Raw genomic sequence first — 21,387 nt, 5'->3', positions numbered from 1 at the left:
AGTGTAGTATTTTATTATAAAAGTAATACATGATCTGTACAGAAAAATTAACAGAGGAAATGAAAATCACCAATAATTCCACCACCCTGAAACAATCACTTTTAATATATTGGCATATGTTAGTCTCTCTCAACATTTTTGAAATCATACATACTTATCTAATTTTTCTCGTGTAACCTGTAACATAAGCATTTCCCATGTTTCTACAATCTCTTAATAAAGGTAATTTTCACTGGCTTTGTGGATGTATAACAGAAGAGTCCTGATGGCGAGAAGTGCTGAAGCACAGAAGAAATCAGCAGCCAGTTAGCTGAGACCATATCGTCTGTGGCTTTCAAAACAGGGAGCTTCAGGATTCACATACATAACTCTGGAAGAGTCATTCTCCTTTAGAACTGCAGCAGCCTCTTCTCCTCCTTAAGAGGAATTCAGGACAGAAGACACCAGATCTTGGCCTCTCTGATTCTCTTCCCCAAGTCCCAGGCAAGACAATGAAAACTAAATGTGGTTCTGGTAATCCGACGACTCTGTTTCTTCCTCTGCAACTTCCGGATACGAGAGAAGTGAATAGGTGACTGTATTCTCAGCCTAGAGAAAGCAGAAAGGAGCAATGGGGATCCACAGAGAGGTCACAAGAATGAAGGCAACAGAAGCAGCGGCAGGGGAGAAAGAGAAGGGAGAAGGAAAAGCAGGTGGCTGGGACGGCTCACCTCAATTTTGGCAGCCTCTTCAGCATCAGTGAGATTGGCTGTGGGCAAAAAGAACAGAGATCAGCGGGGGCACTGCCTACCCGCGCTGCTGCTTGAGGACCAAACCAGGCTTGAGGCGAGGACCACTGAACCCCAACTCAGGCCTGCAGGCCAAAAGCTTCATCCCCTACCCGCCCTTCGTATCCCAGACATGGCCTCCCGCACGGGCCACACGAGCAGAGGGAGGCGATCATTTGTGCTGCGCTCATTTCAGAGGATCACTGGGTTTTCCTCAAAGCAACCAGGCAGCTTTGGGGATCGGAGATATACTGGGGAGGAGATGGGGGTGTTGAGTATTAGAGTGAAGTAATCCAGATTTTTGCCAGCCACAGATGGTGGCCTTTCCACATTGGCCAGATGTGGTATATCTTTGTTGGAACTTTGAAGGATCTGACACTCCCTGATCTCATAAAGAAAGAAAGCATGAGAGTGAGAGTGAGCAAGGAAGGCTGGAGGGAAGGAAAGAAGGAAGCAAGCAACCCAGCCAGTACTCTCCCTGGTAAATATCTAAAACACATCCAAATGTCCTCATGCTTTTGCCAATAAACTCACTTTGCCAGTGCGAAAAGCAGCCTCAGTAACTGCAAAGCAGCATTCCTCAGGAAGTGGGGAGGGAGTCTGAGACAATGCATCTAGTGTCTTCATTCATCTCCAGGACACAATGAGTCCCTGTGTGCCATGCTCCAACTTCTGGAACAAACCACGTCCTGAATTCTCCTTCTAATGCATCCCTCAACCATCCCGGCAACCTAGCTGTGCCTTTTGGGAAACCATCAGCCCCAATGCCTTCCTGTGAAATAAATGCCTTGTGAAATATATTTATGCCAGTGTAGGTAGAACCAAACATCAAAATGGCTAATCCACTTGTGTTTGGACTTTCTTCTACAGCAGTTTGGTCCTGGTGAAGACTCTGGTCCATATCCCCATTTGGCCTGGCCACAGGACACAGGGGCCTTGCTCAAAGCGCAGCCGGAAAGCTGTGCCATTTTGCTCAAGCTCTCAAACCTGTTGGCTCTGCTCTGAGTCATACTCCAGCCATCTGAGGTGGAGTCCTCGAGGGCCTCTTTCTCCTGTCCGTTTCTGCTGTCTGGGAGTCCCCAGAGAAAGCTCCAGTTTCCTTCGTGCTCTGGCTTTAACTCCAGTCAGGAAGTCGCCTGGAATATTACTGCTCCTTTAACACGTTCCCACTTGGGCCAGGGGTTGGATGCTCACTGAGTCTCAGAATGTCAGACCTGGAAGGGCTTAGAGATCATCCAGGCTAACCCACTCGTCTCCTCAATGAGGCGACTAAACCCCAAGAGGGGGAATGACACTCAAGATTCCATTTTATAATAGTGACAGAGCTAGTGCCAGGCCTGCATTTTAATAAACCTACACGAGTGGGCGTTAGAAACAAGCTTTGCCCACAGAGTAAAGCCCACTAATGCACCTAGTACCCCAGAACTTTCTCAGGCCAAAAATCTCCTCTTAATGTTCCACTAAGAGCTGAGCCCTGTTACCCTTACCCAATCATTCCACAGAGACAGACTCTGCAGCAAATCTAAGTTTTATTCCTTAGGGCTCTTTCTCCTTTCCTCTAGAATTTTATCCCCTTAATTCTATTTGCCTTAGTCTTACGACGTCTAACCCCAGTCCTCTGCCAGCTCTTCCAAAGCTCCACAGAAAGACCTAAGTATCTCTGATGTCCTGCTCTGGAAATATCCCCAGCATTTCTGACCCTGGAAACTCAGACAAGGCCCTTGCCTCTCTATCTAGGACAGGTGTTCATCTTCTCCTTATCTCCAGTGAGGTCCTCTTTAGGCCCAGGAGTTAGTCTCAGAACTGACCAAGAGATTTGAGCCCCTGCCCTCCTCCCACTGCCCCCTCCCTCTCCTGTGCTCCCAGCAGAACTCACACAAGCAGCTTCTTGATGCACAAGGCAGGGTGTCACTGAGCCCCCAGAGCGGGAGCTGCACTCACCTGGTTCCTCAGGGAGGGTCTCTCCCATTTCCCTGTGCTCAGGGGTTCCTGGGAGAGCTAGGAGGGGCACATAGGAGGTTAGTAGGATTATGGGGTAGGACCCGAGTCTTCAGGACCAAAGACCACCAGAGGCAAGATCGGGTTAGAACCAACACACCCCCTTCTCCCACACAGACGCCTCCCCCCTCCTCCCCACTCCCCAGGGACTGCCCTAGCCTGTAAAAGGGCTGACCTAGAGAGATGTAAGTTGCCTAGGTTAATAGTAGGGACTCCTGGGACTCTCAGAAAGGCCATTCTATTGCATCTTTCTTAAGCTTGCTCTGCCTTTTAAAAAACACCTATTTCTCTCTCTCGGTATCTCTCCCTGAATCTCTACATTTACTTATCATCAGTAACTGAGGTCTTGGCTATGAACCAATTGCAAAGTGCTTTGTGAGGTATTAGTAGTATTATTTTCTCTTTGTCAATGGCTCTGAGTCTTTTTTCCCCTTTACTTTCTCTGTATCTGGCTTATCTTAAGCGCTTTCTCCCACCAGCAAGCTAGCTTTTCAGTGTTATGAATTGTGACGATTTGCTTATTAGATTTGTATGGCACCTTCCCTTCTCTCTCGGCTCTTTTACATTAGTACTATGGGGGAAGGAGGCTGCTTTCCAAGAGCTGAAATTCTTCAGCTGATCAGTCAGTGAACAAATGTTTATCGACCATCTTGCTGCGTGGCAAGCACGTGCTAGGTGCTGGCGGGGGGGCGGAGGAGGGGGGAGCGCAGAACAAGGAGACGTGGTTACCGCCCTCCTGTGCTCTTGCCAACCCCTTTGGAATACAGCTTAGTTCTTTAAAGGTAGCCTACTTGGATTCCATGACCTGGAATACATCCTTCTGCCCTGCTTCATCCCTCCTTTTTTTCTGCCTCGTGATTTATGGCTTCAATGGCATCAAACTGCCTACAGCAACCTCCTTACTCGTCCCATGATCCCCATCCTAGCCACAATGTTTCTCATTTCCATGTCTTGGCCCCATGCCTGGGATGCTCTTCTAGCCCTCTTTGCCTGGTTAACTGCTACTCTCAGACATCAGAACTCTCCTCCATAACGATAACTCATACTATGTGTGATACTATGTGATGTTTGCTGTCTGTTAGCTGCCGACTCATTCACCCTCATAACCCTAGGAAGTAGGTTCTATTCGTGGCCTCATTTTTCAGATGAAGAAACTGAGGCACACAGAAGTTGAATGTGATGAGAAAAACAACGTTTATTTTCCTGAAAAAACAACTTTGTTTCCCTGAGTTGCTGCCTAGGCATTTTACAGTATGATAACCTGCTTACACCCAGAATCGGAACATTTAAGATAAGGACTTGAATTTAGGATTCCCGCCATAAGTTCTCGCTTTGCTTTTCCTGGGGCCCCTTTTAAAATAACCACTTAGAGTTAAGCCCGCAAAATAGTGTCCTCCACCCCAATCACCTTATAAGTAATAGCTGCTTGCTACACTGTTCTCTCTCTCCTGCTCACCCATGACCTGGGACAGAGGACTGCCACCCCCCCTTCCCATTTCTGGGATCTGTAAGTAGCAAGTCTTGTGACTCTACTTCCTTTGCGTGAGTGTACCGAAACTGTACTTTCAATCAAAATGACCCCGGGGTTTTCACTTTCACCAATCTGGGAAGTGAAATCAGATGCTGAGGGAGCTGCCAAGCCCATGTGGGTGGCTTGTGCCTCCTCTTTCAGCAGGTCATGATCGGCATATTCTTAAATTAATACACCAACTCCATCTTCTCAACATATTGCATAACTCACCCAACGTTATCCAGCTGGTGACCTGAGGAGCTGGGATTTAAACTCAGGCAGTCTGGCCCCACCAGGTGTGCTTCAGTCACGACACAACACTGCATTCCTGTGAAGCCTTCTCTAACTGCCCCGGCCCATGCTGGGTTGCGCCAGCTCTTCTGTCCCCCGTCATAGCCTTTGCATTCTCTAATACTGGTCTTATCCCCTCTAATTATACTGATCTATTTGCATTTCAGTCTTCCCCACAATATTATGAATTCCCTGAGGGCAGAGACTGAACTTCTTTGTCTTGGCATCATCCACAGAGTCTATCACAGTGCTTGACACATAAGCAAGTTTGTTCAGGCCTGTCAAATGAATGAATGAATAAAATATGGGACTATATTTGAATGCTAAGGATTCTCTAGCCCAAAGATAAGGGTTCTAGCAATGTTTGGGGTTAGGGCCTTGGCTAAGTAGGGACTGATGACAAGAGGGACCAAGAGGAGGCACAAACCTGAAATCTGCTTTCGCCTGAGGCAGAACCAGGCTACTATGGCACCAGCAATAGCCACTGCAGCAATCCAAGCGACTACAGCCACCGCTATCGTCACCGACAAGGAGTTGCTCAAGCTGGACCCTGGGGAACACAGGCGTCGGAACAGGCAGTACCCATCCCTGTCCTTCCTCCAACGCAACACGCACTTCCCCCCTCAACCTCGCCTGCACAGGATTTCTGGAACTGGGCTTGTGCCTCTCCTATACCCACGTTTCTCTGCTAATCAAATGAAGGCACGCTGTTGAGTGTGTAAGGCAGAGGGAAGGGTTCCTCTTAGTCCTCGGGGATGGCAGGGAGGATGGACCTGACGCCTCCACCACTGTACCCAGCACAGCCTTGAACTGCCAAGGACATGCCATGCCTTTGAGAGTGAATGGACATATCATGAGACATGAGAAGAAATTAGGAAAACCTCAGCTCTTAGGAATGTCCAGGAGCTTAGACAGCTTCTGCACCAATGAGATAGCTCTGATCCACTGCTGGGCTTGGTGCGATGGGCCCTATATTTCAAAGTGGAACAAGAGCCTTGTCACCTATCACCTGGAAGCTGAGGGCTCCAAGCTCTGGCCAGTACTTAGCGAGGTGCCATGCCCCTGTCCTTTGCCCCAGAGCCCAGGTTTGCTGCTAGGGCATTTCTCAGATCTCCCTGTAGGTCCATGTGACCTTACCCCTAATTGTCTAATCCCTCTTCTCCCCTCCTTTCATCTTCACAGAGTTCCCACCTTGGACAGTGATGGTCACAGGCTGTGATGAGACCAGTGCCCGCCCGATAAATCCCGTGCAGTGGTACTCGCCACTGTGACTGAGGTTGGCTTGTGGGATAGAGAAGTTGGAACGCAGATAGGAAAACGTCTTGGATTTTCCATTCTGGAAGAATACGATCTTATTCAGAGGGCTGTTTTTCCAGCTGTGGCACCTCAGCACGATGGGCTCCCCCTCCTGGAACACGAGGCTAGGGGTCTGGAGCAGCAGCCAGTCTGAAAGACACAAAGGGACCACAGGACTCAGGCGGTCTTGACTCAAATCCGAGACCCAGACCATCCTTACTGGTGGGCCGCTGTGTGCGGAGGGAAGAGCTTAAGTTTGGAATCAGGCACCCCTGGTCTCTAATTCTGGCTCCATCACGTATGAGCTCTGTGATCTTGGGCGAATAATTTAAGTCTTCTGGGCCTCCGTTTCCTCGCATGTGAAAATAGCCACGATAATCCCATTAGCTATCTACGGTAGTTCCTGGCACATAGGAGGTGCTCAGGATATGCTTGTCTTCCCTTTCCTGTCCTGCCCAACAGGCCCCTGCAGGAAGGATACAGGAGACCCAATAGTACAGTCCCTTCCCTGAGGGAGGGAGGGAGGGAAGGATCCAGTCTGACATAGGAGACAACATGTGAGGGGGACACAACAGAGTCAAGTGTCTTTGGGGAAAGTCACGGACGTCTAACAAATATTAGCTTATTTGGTGCATGTTAGTAAAAGTGGAATTTCACTTCAGCGGGGACTTTGTCTAAAGGCAGCAGTGACATGGGTGGGCCATTAGCCTGCTGTGTACTCTTTTCCTCCGATTTTCATCCTTTTACTGAGGAAAGAGATATTTAATTTCTTTGTCGTATAGGGAATAGAGGCTAAGGTGGGTACTTATAATCTGACCTCAGCCCACGCACTCCTTTTTCCTAAAGCTATAAAACAGAGTAGAGTTGGAATTGGAAAGAACGGGTAGAAAACAATAGATACGTTGGAAGGGAGCCGGGACATGAGAAAGAAATGACAACAGCCACACGTGTGCTAGTCAACCACGCTTAGCCCCTTCAGCAGATCGGAATGATGCCAAAAAAGTCTCTACACTGGCTGCTGAGCCTGCCACAAATGCAGGTGAAAATGTTCAATACTGAGGGAGGGAGTGACAATGAAGAGAAAACTCTGGGCCACGGCTACAGTGGGACAATCCAGAGGGAAGGTGGGGAGCACCAGATCTTGCGACTTGGGTCACACAAGCTAGAAAACCCCACCTCTCCCACTGGGGAGGCACCCTCTGCGTTCCACCCATTTCCTCCCATACCATCCTGTGTATTCCTCCTCTTGAGGAACTCAGGCCCTGGCTAGACATTCCACTCCAGGATTAGGTGAGCAGTCCTGGTTCCCTAGACTGCCTCTTTTATAACGGTTGGATTGGGGTAGGTGGGAATGCTGAGAATTGTGAAGATTTTTTTAAATGAAGTAGAACCCAGAGAAAATGTCAACGCTGCTTCCATGTAGCACCAGCAACCAATTCTTGCACTTCTCCTCCCTGTCTGGGTAATCCCCTCTACTGAAGGTGCACATCATATGAACAGCACTTTCTTCTCGGCAAAGTCTCTACTGGTACCAGGTTGTAACCTGGACAGTGGAAGTGCCAGCCTTAGGCTGCTTTGTGCAAGAGGGCCACCTTAGGTCTCCTCGAGGACAATTTCTTGGTGCCGATCTTGAGGGCAGGGCCCAGCTTCATGTTCACGGCACTCACGAGGTGTTCTTTAAGTCAAAAAAGGGCCCTTCCATCCATCTCCTGGGAACAAAACTCCTCTGCAATCTCCTGGAAGCCTAGTAGAGAAGCAATAAACTCATATACCTCCTCTGCACTCCAGTGGCTAAGATTACTGGACAGCAACACAGGGTTGATGCCATGAATCCTGGTGTAGGCACAGCTGTATGGAGGTTCCCTGGGTCACATTCCCCATGTCCAGCTCTCACCGATAAAGGCCCAGGGACATTGGAGAGAGTCCTTTACCATGACTGGAATTCTCTGAACCCCAGCTAGAGTCCTCTTGACCCCTGTGGCACTTGCCCTGGATCTTAGCATGGGTGATGACAGAGGAGCTGCAGCTGGGTCCGCACTGGTGAACACAAGCATAGTGGGCTTCCTGAAACTCTTTCATGTTTCTCCTCTTCAACCAGAACTGGCAGCTACAGTTCACACTCTACCTTTTGGTACAAGTCATGGAGCAGAAACTCGTGGAGTCACAGAACTGTTCTCCAGGACTGTACTTCCCACAGTGCTGGAACTTCAGGAGATTTGTCTTCTTGACTACTCAGGAGATGGGCTGTCCCCTCCCCAGGGGCCGCCTGACTGATTCTCATTCAGCCCTGTCGGGAGGCCAGTCTGTAGTGGCTTTTCAGTAATGGAGAACACCACACTGGGACAGGTTCTGCTCCGTCCTGGATACCAAAGCCCTCAATCACGTGGGTGAGCACCTGGGGCTTCACAATGGCTTGTGGAGGTTTGTTTGAGTCACCATTTATCTGGACCCCATGGCTAGTGTAGGAGGAGGTGCTGATGGGCAGGGGCCACGGCTGCTAATTCACTGCTTGGTGAATTAGCATTCCCACTGGTCACTAGTTCAGCTTCTTCTCCAAGCCTGCTCTCCTCCTCCATGGCCTTGGGGCTCTCTGCTACTGGAGAAGCCCTGGCAGGAGCACGGAACCCAATGTGGACCCATCATCGCCCTCCTCTTTGCATTTGGCAGCCAACGTCTGGGTTTGCCCGGCAGGTGCACGGACTGCATGCAGAAGACAACAGGGACCTGGACTGTGGTGGCTCAGGGGCAGTGAGACTTTTGGCTGCTGCTGGACCAGCTGGAGAGGTGTAGCTGTGGGGAGGGGTACCGGGGCTGACGGTGCTGGAGCTGTTGCCAGTGGTAGATAACAATCTGCTGCCTCATCACCACCTGTTTCTCCAAGAGCTGGATCTGTTGCTGTTGCTAAATCAGTGAATGGGGCTGGATCTGTGTGTGGTGACTGAGCTAATGAGGGTCTGGCTGGGAGCAGGTGCAGCTGTCCCGTCTTGCTGACCACTCCCACCTGCTCCTGTCTTCTTGGCCACTGCACTAGCTGCCCTGGAGCAGTCACTGTTTGGGATGCAGGCAAGGGCTCCACCACTGCTGTGCCTTTCCTGGGATAGCTCCAAGCACCACCTATTCCTGAGGAGGGCCACTGACCCAAAGGCCAAAGTGGGTGGCCACTTCCGCCTGGACCCATGTACCTTAGAATGCTATTCCCACTGCCCCCACCAGCTGCACTAAGGCTAAAGAACTGGCCTGAGGCCCTAGAGGGAGCCTGAGCCACAGCTAGGGCCTGGCTAGAGGCCTAGGGGAGGCTAGAGAAACAGGGGAATAGCGTTCTGGGTGGAGCTTCGGGCTGAGCCTGTTGTCCCTCAGTGCCAAGTTCTTTACCTGAACTGCATCTACCTGGACTCCAGCAGCCTGAGCAGACAGCCCCTCCTGCTGGACGACTGCCACTGTCCTAATAGGCATCAGGACGCGTTGAGAAGCTAGAGGCACATTCTGGGCCAAGGTCTGGTTTACCTGGAATAGGTTTCCCAGCTGTGGTCTTAGATGCATCTGGGCCCGGGACAGGTTGAGGGGGAGGAGGTGGCGTTCCCCAGTAGCACAGATTGGGTCACAGTGGTAACACTGGGAGAGCTCACTCGGGATTGGCTGGTGAGCTGGGAGGCTGATGCAGTGGCCAGATTGACTGAGGCCGGGGTGGCGCTCAGCTGCTGCGTTGTGCTGGTGTCTGGGGGAGCTGGCCTGCTGACTAGCAGCAGTTGTGGCCACTAGATGGCAGCCAGGCTGTGCAGCTGGGCCTGCTGAGCTGCTGCTGGACACGAACTGGTGGAGATACTGAGGCCCACGGAGCTGCCCCTGCAGTGCCTGCTCTGCCTGCTGTTCAGACCGTGGCCCTGAGCTGTCTGGGAACGAGCGCCACCACCTGAGTACGGACTCCCATCGGTGCAGTCGGCGTTCTGTTGACTCTAGTCTCCATGACAGTGGCTCAGGGTCCCCATGGCTGGTGCTCTGGCTCCAGGCCTTCACATCTAGCTCTTCACCTAGGTCCTTCAGGGCGGTGTCCACCTCATGGGCCAGGGCTCCTTGTCAACGCACCTGCTCAGTCTCGGGGGAAGGATCCCTCACCTCCACCCCTTCCTAGAGAGGCAGGAGCACTGAGGTTGAGGCCCTGCCAGGCCTCTGGGGCTTCCCTCCAGGACTGTCTTTTCCTGCTGAGCACAGAGGGTAGAGATTGCAGGCCTGGAGCTGCAGGCCCACCGGGCCTAGATACCTTTGAGGAGAATTTGAGAATTGGGTGAGGGAAGGGGACTAAGTGAAGAACAGCAATGACAATATTCATCATAATCACACTGCAGCTTTTCTCTATGGAGAACGTATTTCTTGCCAGGAGCTTTGGAGGATCATTGATCGGTTCAGCAAACATTTATTAAGCCCTGTCCTGTGCCTGGGGCTGGATATAAAAGGTGGTTAAGACACAACTTTCACCTCAAGTTGCACAGAGGGCAGGGGGCCAGGGAAATGCTGATTCTCACCGGAACCTGATGGGGGAGGCAGTAGTATCTCCACTGAGCAGATGAGGAAACTGAAGCTCAAAGGTAAATGAAATCATCATGTTTACATGGCTAGCAATTTCCAGGGCTAGGATTCAGTTGTGGTCTGTCTGTGCCTTCGACTCTGCCATAAAAATGGAAGGATTTCTGTGAATTAGGGATTTCCTTCTGCTTCTCTCATACCCAGCTGCCTGTCAGTGGCCTTGTCACCTTCTTGCTCAATCAGCACCGAGACAAAAGAGCCCAACATATTCTGAGAAATCTCTTAGGAACTTCCACCTCACCACACATACTAAGCAATGGGGTGCGTGAAAAGGGAAATGAGTGGACAAAAGCCCCTTCAAACAACTCACAGCCATGCTTCCCAGTAAGCAGGCAATTCCCCTTTCCGAAAAACCTCTCCCATATAAGCAGATTCCTTCTATCCTTGATCTCCCAGACTCTCCCAGGCCTTCCTCCACTGACCGGAAATCACATCCAGATGCACAGGGTCGCTGAGGCTGGTCTGCTCTCTCTGACACCTGTAGTCTCCGCTGTCATTGCTGCTGGCCTTAAAGCTATAGCTGGGCTGGTTCTGGCTCTGGATGGAGCTCCCATTATGGAACCACAGGGTGAGGTTGCCTTCATACAAGTTGGTCCCCTGACACATCAGCGTCACGTCATCCTCCTTGAGCACATTGATCCACGCAGGCTGAATGTTCACCACAGCCTTCGGGAGACCTGCTGAGGGGCAGAGAGAGAAGGCAGCATGAGGAAAGGGACCCCAAGGGCCTAAGCAGACCCCAAATCGCAGATGATGGAAAACTGTGGCCATGCTGGAGACATCAAGAGAGGAACCCAACGCAGAACTGTTCTGCAACTAAAGGCAATTCCTGCAACTCATGCAGCCCACACAGGGGCCCCCAGGAACCCAGGTTCTCTCAGGGAGCTTGGCTCCTACTCAGGGGAGAGGACAAGAGGTAGGGGAATGGGAGAGGGGGCAAGCAAACACATACACACACACACACACACGCACACACATACTACACATACATCGTTTGGGGAAATCACTTTCCTCCCCTGTAAGCTGAGGCATTTGGACACTAGTGGATAAACTCTCTCCACAGCTGGAAGAAGACAAATGGGGACATCTGATGGAGGTGCCAGGCTGAGAGTCAGGCATCACGTTTCTGTTCTGACTTCTTCCATTCTTTCTTTTTTTTTTGGAATAAAAATGTTTATTCGTATAGTTGCTGTGCAATATTATATAAGTTACAGGTATACAATAAAGTGATTCACAATTTTTAAAGGTTATACTCCATTTGTAGTTTTTATAAAATATTGGCTATATTCTGTTGTACAATATATCCTTACAGCTTATTATTGTTTTTTGAATTTTAGAATTTTATTTATTTTTTTATACAGCAGCTTATTATTAGTTTCTTTTTTCCTTAAGATGTGTTTATTTCTAAATAAAAAGAAATAAATACATCTTTAAAAAAAAGAATGGAAGAAGTCAGAACAAAAAAAGATATATTATTTTATTTTTTTGGGTGTGTCGGGTCTTAGTTGCGGCATGAAGGATATTTGTTGCAATGTGGGATCTTTTAGTTGTGGTGTGCCGGCTTCTTTCTAGTGGTAGCGTGTGGGTTCTCTCTTCTCTAGTTGTGGCACACAGGCTCCAGGGCGCGTGGGCTCTGTAGTTTGCGGCCTGTGGGCTCTAGTTATGTGGGCTTAGTTGCCCTACGGCATGTGGGAATCTTAGTTCCCTGACCAGGGATCGAACCTGTGTCCCTTGCATTGTAAGGCAGATTCTTTACCACTGGACCACCAAGGAAGTCCCCATTCTTTATCCTTTAGAATAGACCTGTCCTGACACCCAAGCACAGAGGAGTCTCTGTGGTCTCAGAAGAACAAGAAAGAGGAGAAAGGCTGGCAGGCCAGTCTAGGGAGCCCTGCGTTCAGTGGCCCAGGTAGAGTCCCACCCCACTACCAGTCCTGGGAGGTGGAGAGGTTAGTGGTGCAGAGAAAGCAGTGCCCAGCAGTGTTCATCCCACCAAGCTGCAACCGGTGGTATCTCCTATTTGTCTCCAAGGGAACAGGCCCTGAAGCCTTCAGATACATGCAAAGTAGAGGATTTATCGACCCATGGGGTTAACCTAAGCAAATCATGTGATTTTGCATGTGGCTGAAACTAAAATGGCCTGGGTTCGTGATTTAGTTTGGAGAGAGGAAGGCAACTGAGACAGAAGACAGTTATTTTCTGTGACAGAATCTGTGAGGTCTCACTGGAACAGGAACAGAAAGGCTGTGCCCCATGGCTGCCCACCCCTGGCTTCCCTGGGAGGAAGGGAAGGAGGAAGGAGAAGGGGGCAGGGCATCTTGCGGGAACAATTACTCTTTCCTGGTTCTACCTCAGTCCTGGGTTGCTGGTGCATCCAGAGCACCTCCAGACAGGGTGCAGGGAGCAGAGAGAGAGAGAGTAGCTGGGGGAGGGAGAGGATGTGGTGAGCACTTACCAGGTTTCCCAGCAACAGGAGCTGTAAGAGAGAAAGCAAAGATCAGCCTACTTTCTCATTAGATATGATGATTCATCATTATAAATAATCACCTCCTTGCAAATCCCCTTAACTCTCTTGCCGGTCTCTGTCTGCATTACGTTCCACCTGGGTTGTCCATGCCTTTACTTCTTCAGCTGTGTGTTAATGAAATTACCACATAAGCAGGCAGGTTGGTATCTCTGTAAATTTACTGTCTCCATATTCAAAAGGACACTAAACTGCCGTTCTGACACTTTTCTCTAGTATGTTTGCTCTGCGGCTCTTGGTAGGGACACTCATTTTTTCCTCACTCCTCAAACTGTCCAGTCCTCTGCCTCCCGTCCCGTCTCACTCAAAGATGATGCCTTCCTTTATCCTTCACAGAGAAAACAAATGCAGTTATACAGGAGGTCTCACATCTTCCCCCAACTAAATCATCTAACCTATTGCATCTCTATCCATCTTCCTTTCTTGGTTTTCACTGGGGACATCTCTCCTCCTATCTGTGGTCAGTCTCTATCCTGGGTCACATTCCCTTTCACCCGCTCAAGGATTTTCCCCTCTCTGTTATTCCCTTTCTCCTCTGCCTCACCCATTTCTCCTTCTCAGCTGGACCTTTCCTATCAACATAAATATATTCCAGGATCTTTCACTGAAAGGAAAAAATCTCACTTGACACCACATATAATTCCAAAATTATTTTTCTGCTCCCTTTCCCAGCCTGATTTCTCAATTCTTTTTCTACAAAGGCTGTCATCATTTCTTCTCTTTCCAATCACTGTTTCATTCTCTGCAATTTGAACTCTGCCCTCACCAGTCCACTAAAACTTTTCTTGTCAAAATCACCAATGATCTCAATGTCAAATCAAGTGGACACATTCTATTTCTCTCCCAGGTTCCCCCATGTAAGTGTATATCTTCACCATCTGCCCAGGTACTCGTGCCTGAAAACTCCAAGTCCTCTTTTATTCCTCTCTCTCTCCCAAACCCCATCGGCCTTTGCACCAGTAAAGCCGTGATCATCTTGCTTCCAGTTAGTTCTTGAATGCGTCAGCTTCAGTCCATGTCCACACTATTTGAGGTCACCAGCAGCTTTCTCCCATCTCCTAACTTATCCCTTCCCTTATTTTGTTCTCCCGACAATTCATTCCCCATAGAGAAGCTAGAGTTATTTTTTAAATAACAAATCAGATAATATCACCCTCCTGCTTACAAGCCTTCAGTGCTCTTCCTTTGCTCTGAAAAAAAAATGTAAATATTTACAAGGCCACACCTGACACAAGCCCTGCTCACCTCTCCAGCCTCATCTCGAGCCACACTTCCCCTACTCATTGAGCTCCAACAACACCAGACCTCTTCACATTCTTCAGACTTAGGGCTTTTCTGTATGCTGATCCCTCTACTCTAAACCTGCTTCCTTTGTATCTTCAGATGGCTTAATCCTTAACATGCTTCAGGTCTTAGCTTAAAAGTCATTTCCTCAGAAAACTCTTGCCATATCATCCTGTTAATGTAGGCTGTTCTCTCATGTCCCCCGCAACAAGTGTTCTTATCAGAGTATCCTGTTTACAGCCTCATAGCCATTTTCCAATTCATATTTATGCATTTGTGTTCCTTTATTTACTGTTTATATCCCTCAGTAGAATGTAAGCTCAAAAAGGGCAGTGGCCATATTAATTTTATTTGCCAGTGCTCTGGAAATCATTCATTGAGTCCATCTAGGTGGGAGATAAGAGAGCCAAAAATTGTGTTGACAATAGAATGTAAAGATGAGGACACGGGCATGAAAGAAATTTAAGAGGGAGAGAGAACGTGGCACTTGAAGAGATATGGGGGTCTTGTAAATGGGTGACTAGGAAAAACATTAGTTGTGCTCACACAAATATAAATGTTAGGAGGAGAACATTTGTGAGGGGAAGATGATAGTTGGATTTTGAATGTGTTTTGTTTCTGAGCTGACAAATCAATTTGGAGGTCTCCAACCAGCAGGTGGAAATATGAAATTGTACTTGACACAAACAAGAAAGATAGGTTTGGAAATCATTGACACAGAAGTGATAGCTGAAAAGCAGAGTGTGTAGGGCTGACAATGTGGCAGTGCAGGGAACAGGTAAAGAAGTAGGACTAAGAGGAGGAGGAAGAGAAGAAACAAGTAAGAGATGAGAAAAGTAGAGAGAAGTCACCTTCCATTTATTCATTCAACAAATATTAGTGAATACTAAATATGTTCATACTCAGTATAATACTGTCACTGTGAGGGAGGCAAAGACCTTGTGCTTTAGGTCAGGAAGGCTGTCTCTCTTGTTCAGTGATAAATCTCCAAGTCCTAGAACAGAGCCTGCACATAGCATTTAATTAATGTTTAAACAAGGCAGTTTGTGGAATCTTGGAAAGCAGAGAATATGTGTACACACTGCCTGGCTCTAGATGAGAATCTACTTTTAAGAGTAGAATTGGAGCTTTATAAAGTAGGCAATGGAACAGCACTGAAGTCATTTATGAAGTACAGTGACTCAGCCATAGCTGTAGTTGAAGAAGTCATGGCCTCAGTGTGCAGCATGGATTCGGAGAACAGGAGACAGGACAGTCAAGACTGGATCAGAAGGTGGTGTAAAGATGGAGTTACTGAGCAATGAAGACCTAAATATGGCGGCCCAGATGAGAATGGAAAAGACGGAGTAAATCCTTAGCAAAAGGGCAAATGGATAAAAATTCCAAAAGTCTCTCCCAGGAGTCTTGTCTAGGCATCACATTGGTATCACTACAGCAGAGGTAGGGAAGCATGCCACTACTCCAGGCCTGAGCTTCTCCATACGAAAAGTGAGGTAGTTCAGTGCTCCTTTTTCATGCTATTCTGCTTCAATCCATTTCATCCTGCTCATGGGAGGATACTCTCGCTTCCTCACCTCCACCTCCTGCCCCAGTATCATCCAGCATTGAGGGCCAAGGCTCCCAGAGCTGAACAGATTTTACTATCGATTATACTACATAACTTGGAAAGTGGCTGCATGTTCTCTGGGACCACACTGAAGCAGATTTGAGGGTAGATACTCTAGAAATTGAGTTTGGGGAGGCATTCCTGGCAATAAGGCTCCCGTACTCGGCCTTCCCTAGACTCTTCCACCCACCAGCACTATCAGTCCCTGGTCCCTAGCTCACAGCTGAGAACATGGTCAGAAAGGAGCGCTCAATTGCAGCCTAAGATCCTGTCTTTCTATTCGAACGGTGACAGGACGTATCCCCATGTTTGTGCAGTGCAAAGAGACATGCATGATTCCTCTGGTCCCACAACTGATTTTAGAATTGCCTGGCTTATGTATTCTCTGATCCCCATTCCCTGGATAACCCACACCCTCCTGTGCTTTTTCCCAGGGGAATCTCCTTTCACATAAAGAGAATACGCTTCTGCTGCCTGAAGTGGTTTCAGGAGCACAGAGAACAGCCACTGCCCCCAACCACAATGTGTCCCCCCCACCTCCTATTTGCCTAAGACAGCATTAGCCCTCCCACCTAAGATATGGTCCCAGTGAAACACAAATTTCTAAGGAAGGTAAACACCTTGGCCACTCATTAGTCCTTCAAGTCTAGGTCACTAGACTTTCCTCACAGCTGGCTCCACTCTGGGGGGTGGCAGAGCACCAGGGACTTTGGTGCTGAGTGAAATTGGGCAAAAGACTTAAAAAAAAAAGAATTCTTCCGGGCTTCCCTGGTGGTGCAGTGGTTAAGGATCCACCTGCCAATGCAGGGGACACGGGTTTGAGCCCTGGTCCGGGAAGATCCCACATGTTGCGGAGCAACTAAGCCCATGCGCCACAACTACTAAGCCTGCGCTCTGGAGCCCACGAGCTACAACTACTGAGCCCACGCACCACAACTACTGAGCCCGCGCGCCTAGAGCCTGTGCTCTGCAACAAGAGAAGCCACCGCAGTGAGAAGCCCATGCACCACAACAAAGAGTAGCCCCCACTCACTGCAACTAGAGAAAGCTCGCGTGCAGCAAGAAAGATCCAACTCAGCCAAAAATAAATAAATTAATTAATTAAAAAAAAAAGAACTCTGTCAATTTCATAATTTGCCAAGGCCAGCAAGGTTGTCAGAGTCTGATTTTTATCAGCCTGCCTTCACCCTCCTGACTTTCCTGACGTGCTTCCCGCACCAGCCCTCATCCTTGCCCAAAGCTCAGCCCCAACCGAGGTGACAGCAGCTGAGTTAGAAAAGCATGCCTGCTTCTGTCCCTGCTCCACTGTCCCTCCTGGGACCCTGCCTCACCCAGGAATAGCAGAGCCGTCCACAGTAGCATGTGGCCCAAAGGATGGCAGGATGTGCAGTCAGCTCGGTCACTCCTGGCAGCAGGGAGGGCTAGGAATGAGGGGATCCCCATCACCTCCTGGAGAGAGCAGGTTGGCTCTGACAGCCCAGCACGGCAGACACAGACTTCTCTCAAGGCTTGACAGATTCCACCCCAGAGAACAAATTCTGGAGTCCAAAAGAGGAAGTGAAAAGAAGTGTTGTTTTTGTCATTGGCTCCTCCCCTTCCACCCTCTTTCATCTCAACTTTTCCCTCCCAGAAGTTCAGGGTTTCCCAGAATCAATCTGGCTCAGTCCCACTCCAAATTCACAGAAAATGTGGAAACTGGGAAACAGATTCTCCTCTTCCTCTGGGGCCACAGCTGGGCTCAGCCTCTGGGAGAAGAGGGGAATAAATGGTCACCCAAACTCAGCTCAGAACCTCCTGTCTGTCTCTCTGCTTAGAAAAGGCGATGGAGGAGAGTGAGTCAGAAGACTCCCCATACCTCTAGATCTATTTAGAGGCGCAGACACTGGCATCAGACCCCTCCTGAGATCGAGCATAGCGACTTGTGGCCACCCTCCACCATTTGATTTTCTTTATTATCATAATCCTGACTCTGTTTTGGATTGTGGAACAAGGACAAAGACGTGTGTCAGAGTGGCAATAGGATGATCACACCCATCCTCTTATTCCCCTTTGTCGTTCACGCTTGTACTCATTCCTCCAACAAATATCCTTGAGCAGCAATTAGTGCCCTGGTTCTTTATCTTTCTTACCCATCACTGTTCTTATCACTATGGCATGGTCAAAGAGCAGGGCTTTAGAGCTGTGTAAGTCTAATTTTGAATGACAGGTAGCTTCTCAGAACTACAGATTCCACATCTGTATAAATGAAGATTAGCGTGCCCGTCCTTCAAGCAGGGTTTCTCAGCCTCAGTACTATTGACATTTGGGGCCAAATAATTCTCATTGTGAGGACCTGTCCTATACACTGTAGGATGTTTAGCAGCATACCTGACCTCTAGGGGCACCCCCTAGTTGTGAAAAAAAAAATGTCTCTAGACATTGGCAAATGTTCTCTTGGGGACAACATTGCCCCTGGTTGAGAACCACTGCACTCAAGGTTTTTGAAAATTAAAAGAGAATTTGCGTGCTAGCAAAGTCCCTGGCGTGTTGTGGGTATCCAGTCAATGCTAGTTTCCCTTTTTTGATTTCTGTTGTCATCCTCATCAATATTTGTTCACCCTCAACATCCCCAGAACATGAGTTGCTCTGTGATCTCTCTTGGGGCCCTCTGCTGGGGCCTCTCTCCCAAAAGCTCTCTCAGGAAGCAAGCTGTAATACTCAAGGAAATGACATTGTAAAACCTGTTCTTATACTCTGTGGTCTTCAGAAACCTCAATAGCCCCACTCCTTTGGCCAAGGCTTTTCTACTGGCCCCGTTCTACCCCACCTCCCACCCCCAATCTACCTCCAGCCCTTATCTGATTTTTAGGTGAAAAAATTTCTTTAACCACTGAAAAGACTTCAGTGAGCTGACATCAACATTAAAGGTTAATTTATATAATGGGACCCACACATTGGAACCACCCAGTGGACCAGACCACATCACAAATCTAAACCTAAGTCAGCCTGCACTTAACAGGAAAAACCTGTCCAGAGACGTAACATACACCAATCACAATCCTCCAACTCAGCTTTAGCTAGCTTACCTTACTCTAGAAATCAGGACCTGTTAGCCTTATAAGGAAATTCCCAACCTCCTAGCCAGTCATGCCCTGTCTCCACATTGCCTCTTCTGAAGCTCTATAAAACTTGGTCTTGCCCAAATCCCTTGGGAAGAGTACTCCACTGCTTATGAGGAACTGTACTACCTCAATCCATGGCTTGTTTTTCCTTGAATAATCTTATAACTAAATTGTTTTAGTTTTATCATTGGACAGGTCAGGCATATCTCATTTTATTGTGCTAACTTAACTGCACTTTGCAGATATTGCATTTTTTACAAATTGAAGGTTTGTGGCAACCCTCGTTGAGTAAGTCTATCAGTACCATTATTTCCCAACTGCATTTGGCTCACCTTGTGTCTCTGTGTCATATTTTAGTAATTCTCACAATATTTCGAACTTTTTCATTATTATTATGTGTTATAATGATCTGTGATCTTTGATGTTATTATTGAAATTGTTTTGGTATTTTTAACAATAAAGTCATCTTAAATTAAGCTATGTATGTTGTTTTACAGACATGAAGCTATTGCACACTTCATAGACTATGGTGTAAACGTAACTTTTACAGGCACTGGGAAGCCAAAAAATTTGTGTGACTCATTTTACTGCAATATTGTCTTTATTACAGTGGTCTGGAAGCAAACCCGCAATCTTTGCAAGGTATAGCCTCTACTGTCAACGAGGTGTGATGTGAAAACAGCTACTGAAGATTCCCGGGTTGGCTCCTAGATGAAGGTGAAGTTTCCTACAGAGCCACTTTAGTTTGCTACCTCTCCAGCTGCTCTCCAGTATCTCTGGTAATTTCTCTTAGACCGAGCTCCACCAAGTTCCCATTTGAAGCTCAAGTTTGTTTGTTCTAATCTTTTTAGGTGGAAATTTGGGGTGTGAGGGACTTCAGATATTTCATGGTGAGATCTAGTAGGCCACAACATTTGAGTTTATGCCCAATCTCAGCTACAGTGTAAACACCTTCAGGAGGCACTGACGGATCTCAGGAACAGTGCTGAAGCAGTCAGAAACAGTAAGTCTGGTTGAACTAGGGAGAATTATTTAAATGAGGGAAAATAATAGGAGCCCTTGAAGCAAAAGAAAGCTTGATGGCATCCATTAGGAAACTCACAAAGCTTGAGGTAAGTCCACAGCATGAACTGCTGAGGGACTTGGGGAATTAAATTAAGACAATAAATGTGGAGTGTACTGAGCGCTCACCACCTCACTCTCAGACTCCTGGGCTAGGATAAGTTGGTCAAGGCATGGGTTAGATGAAAAGTAGGTCACATGCCAACCTCATGAAAATTTCCATGTAACAAGGTACACTGTTAAATACCACATAATCGGGGCTTCCCTGGTGGCACAGTGGTTAAGAATCCCACCTGCCAATGCAGGGAACACAGGTTCAAGCCCTGGTCGGGGAAGATCTCACATACCGCGGAGCAACTAAGCCTGTGTGCCACAACTACTAATCCTGTGCTCTAGAGCCCGCAAGCCATAACGACTGAGCCCACGTGCCACAACTACTGGAACCCACGCACTTAGAGCCCCTGCTCCACAACAAGAGAAGCCACCACAATGAGAAGCCCACACACCGCAACGAAGAGTAGCCCCTGCTTGCCGCAACTAGAGAAAGCCCGCACGCAGCAACGAAGATCCAACGCAGCCAAAAGTAAATAAATACATAAATTTGTTAAAAAAAAAAAAAACAACCACATAATCTGGTGGCAGATCCCTATTAGGCATTAATTTGGCTCTAAGAGATCCAAGGCTTAGCTACAGAAGTGGGACCCTCAAATATCAAAGAATTAAGCTTGTCACCTTCTGGCACACCTGCCTATTTTATGTCTGATAAATGCGGTCCAAGAAGCTATAGATAGCTACAAAAATGGCAACATCTTACTAAGACAACCTAGAATGACAACGGCCATTATAGGGAATCTTCCAGTTAGACAAGATGGCTCATTTAAGAGTGCACTTGAAAGTAAGAGCCCTCAAATCAAACAAACAGAATGGGATACCTATTTTAATTGGTATGCCTCCAAAAGGCTTCAAGAGTCCCAGAGAGCTTCATTGAAAGATTCATTGCGAAAGGGGAACGTAAAAGTAAAGACACAGGGGCTTCCCTGGTGGCACAGTGGTTGAGAATCTGCCTGCCAATGCAGGGGACACGGGTTCGAGCCCTGGTCTGGGAAGATCCCACATGCCGTGGAGCAACTAGGCTCGTGAGCCACAATTACTGAGCCTGCGCGTCTGGAGCCTGTGCTCCGCAACAAGAGAGGCCGCGACAGTGAGAGGCCCGCGCACTGCAATGAAGAGCCCCTGCTTGCCGCAACTGGAGAAAGCCCTCGCACAGAAACGAAGACCCAACACAGCCATAAATAAATAAATAGATAAATAAATAAAATTAAAAAAAAAAAAAAGTAAAGACACAAGAGGTACCTAAAACAAAAGAC

At 48.1% G+C, this 21,387-nt stretch overlaps 1 protein-coding gene and 1 pseudogene across 6 annotated transcripts; both read right to left on the bottom strand.

Moving 5' to 3' along the window:
* Positions 1-17,381, bottom strand: LOC137762784 (low affinity immunoglobulin gamma Fc region receptor II-like). Of its 6 annotated transcripts, none has more exons than XR_011073617.1 (8): positions 17,189-17,381; positions 12,899-12,919; positions 10,866-11,123; positions 5,758-6,012; positions 4,994-5,116; positions 1,302-1,439; positions 711-748; positions 1-588 (listed from the first exon to the last, which is right to left on the bottom strand). XR_011073617.1 is itself a non-coding variant. In XM_068541149.1 (8 exons), the coding sequence occupies exons 1-8, from the start codon at positions 17,298-17,300 to the stop codon at positions 499-501; spliced, it is 954 nt and encodes a 317-aa protein (XP_068397250.1). In that variant the 5' UTR covers positions 17,301-17,381; the 3' UTR covers positions 1-498. The 6 variants fall into 6 exon arrangements, 5 of the variants coding, with proteins under 5 accessions (XP_068397250.1, XP_068397251.1, XP_068397252.1 ...); XM_068541149.1 differs by lacking the exon at positions 1,302-1,439 and adding an exon at positions 2,709-2,765; XM_068541150.1 differs by lacking the exon at positions 1,302-1,439 and adding an exon at positions 2,709-2,765 and having other exon boundaries at positions 10,866-11,120.
* LOC137761725 (polyhomeotic-like protein 1 pseudogene) lies at positions 7,428-10,759 on the bottom strand (annotated as a pseudogene).
* Positions 17,382-21,387: the final 4,006 nt, after the last annotated feature.

The sequence above is a fragment of the Eschrichtius robustus genome, chromosome 3 (genome assembly GCF_028021215.1).
Source record: "Eschrichtius robustus isolate mEscRob2 chromosome 3, mEscRob2.pri, whole genome shotgun sequence".
In the NCBI taxonomy this organism is placed as follows: Eukaryota; Metazoa; Chordata; class Mammalia; order Artiodactyla; family Eschrichtiidae; genus Eschrichtius; species Eschrichtius robustus.
Note: the sequence above shows the minus strand (reverse complement) of the source record. Positions and strands in the feature narration are given on the sequence as shown.

Bases quoted from the DNA above. Each gene is read 5' to 3' on its own strand.
- LOC137762784 (XM_068541149.1), bottom strand. From the start codon at position 17,300: ATGGGGATCCCCTCATTCCTAGCCCTCCCTGCTGCCAGGAGTGACCGA. The intron at 11,124-12,898 runs GTAAGTGCTCAC...TCTGCCCCTCAG, and splicing joins TCCTGTTGCTGGGAAACCTG to CAGGTCTCCCGAAGGCTGTG. The intron at 2,766-4,993 runs GTTTGTGCCTCC...TGCCCCTCCTAG, and splicing joins CAGGCGAAAGCAGATTTCAG to CTCTCCCAGGAACCCCTGAG.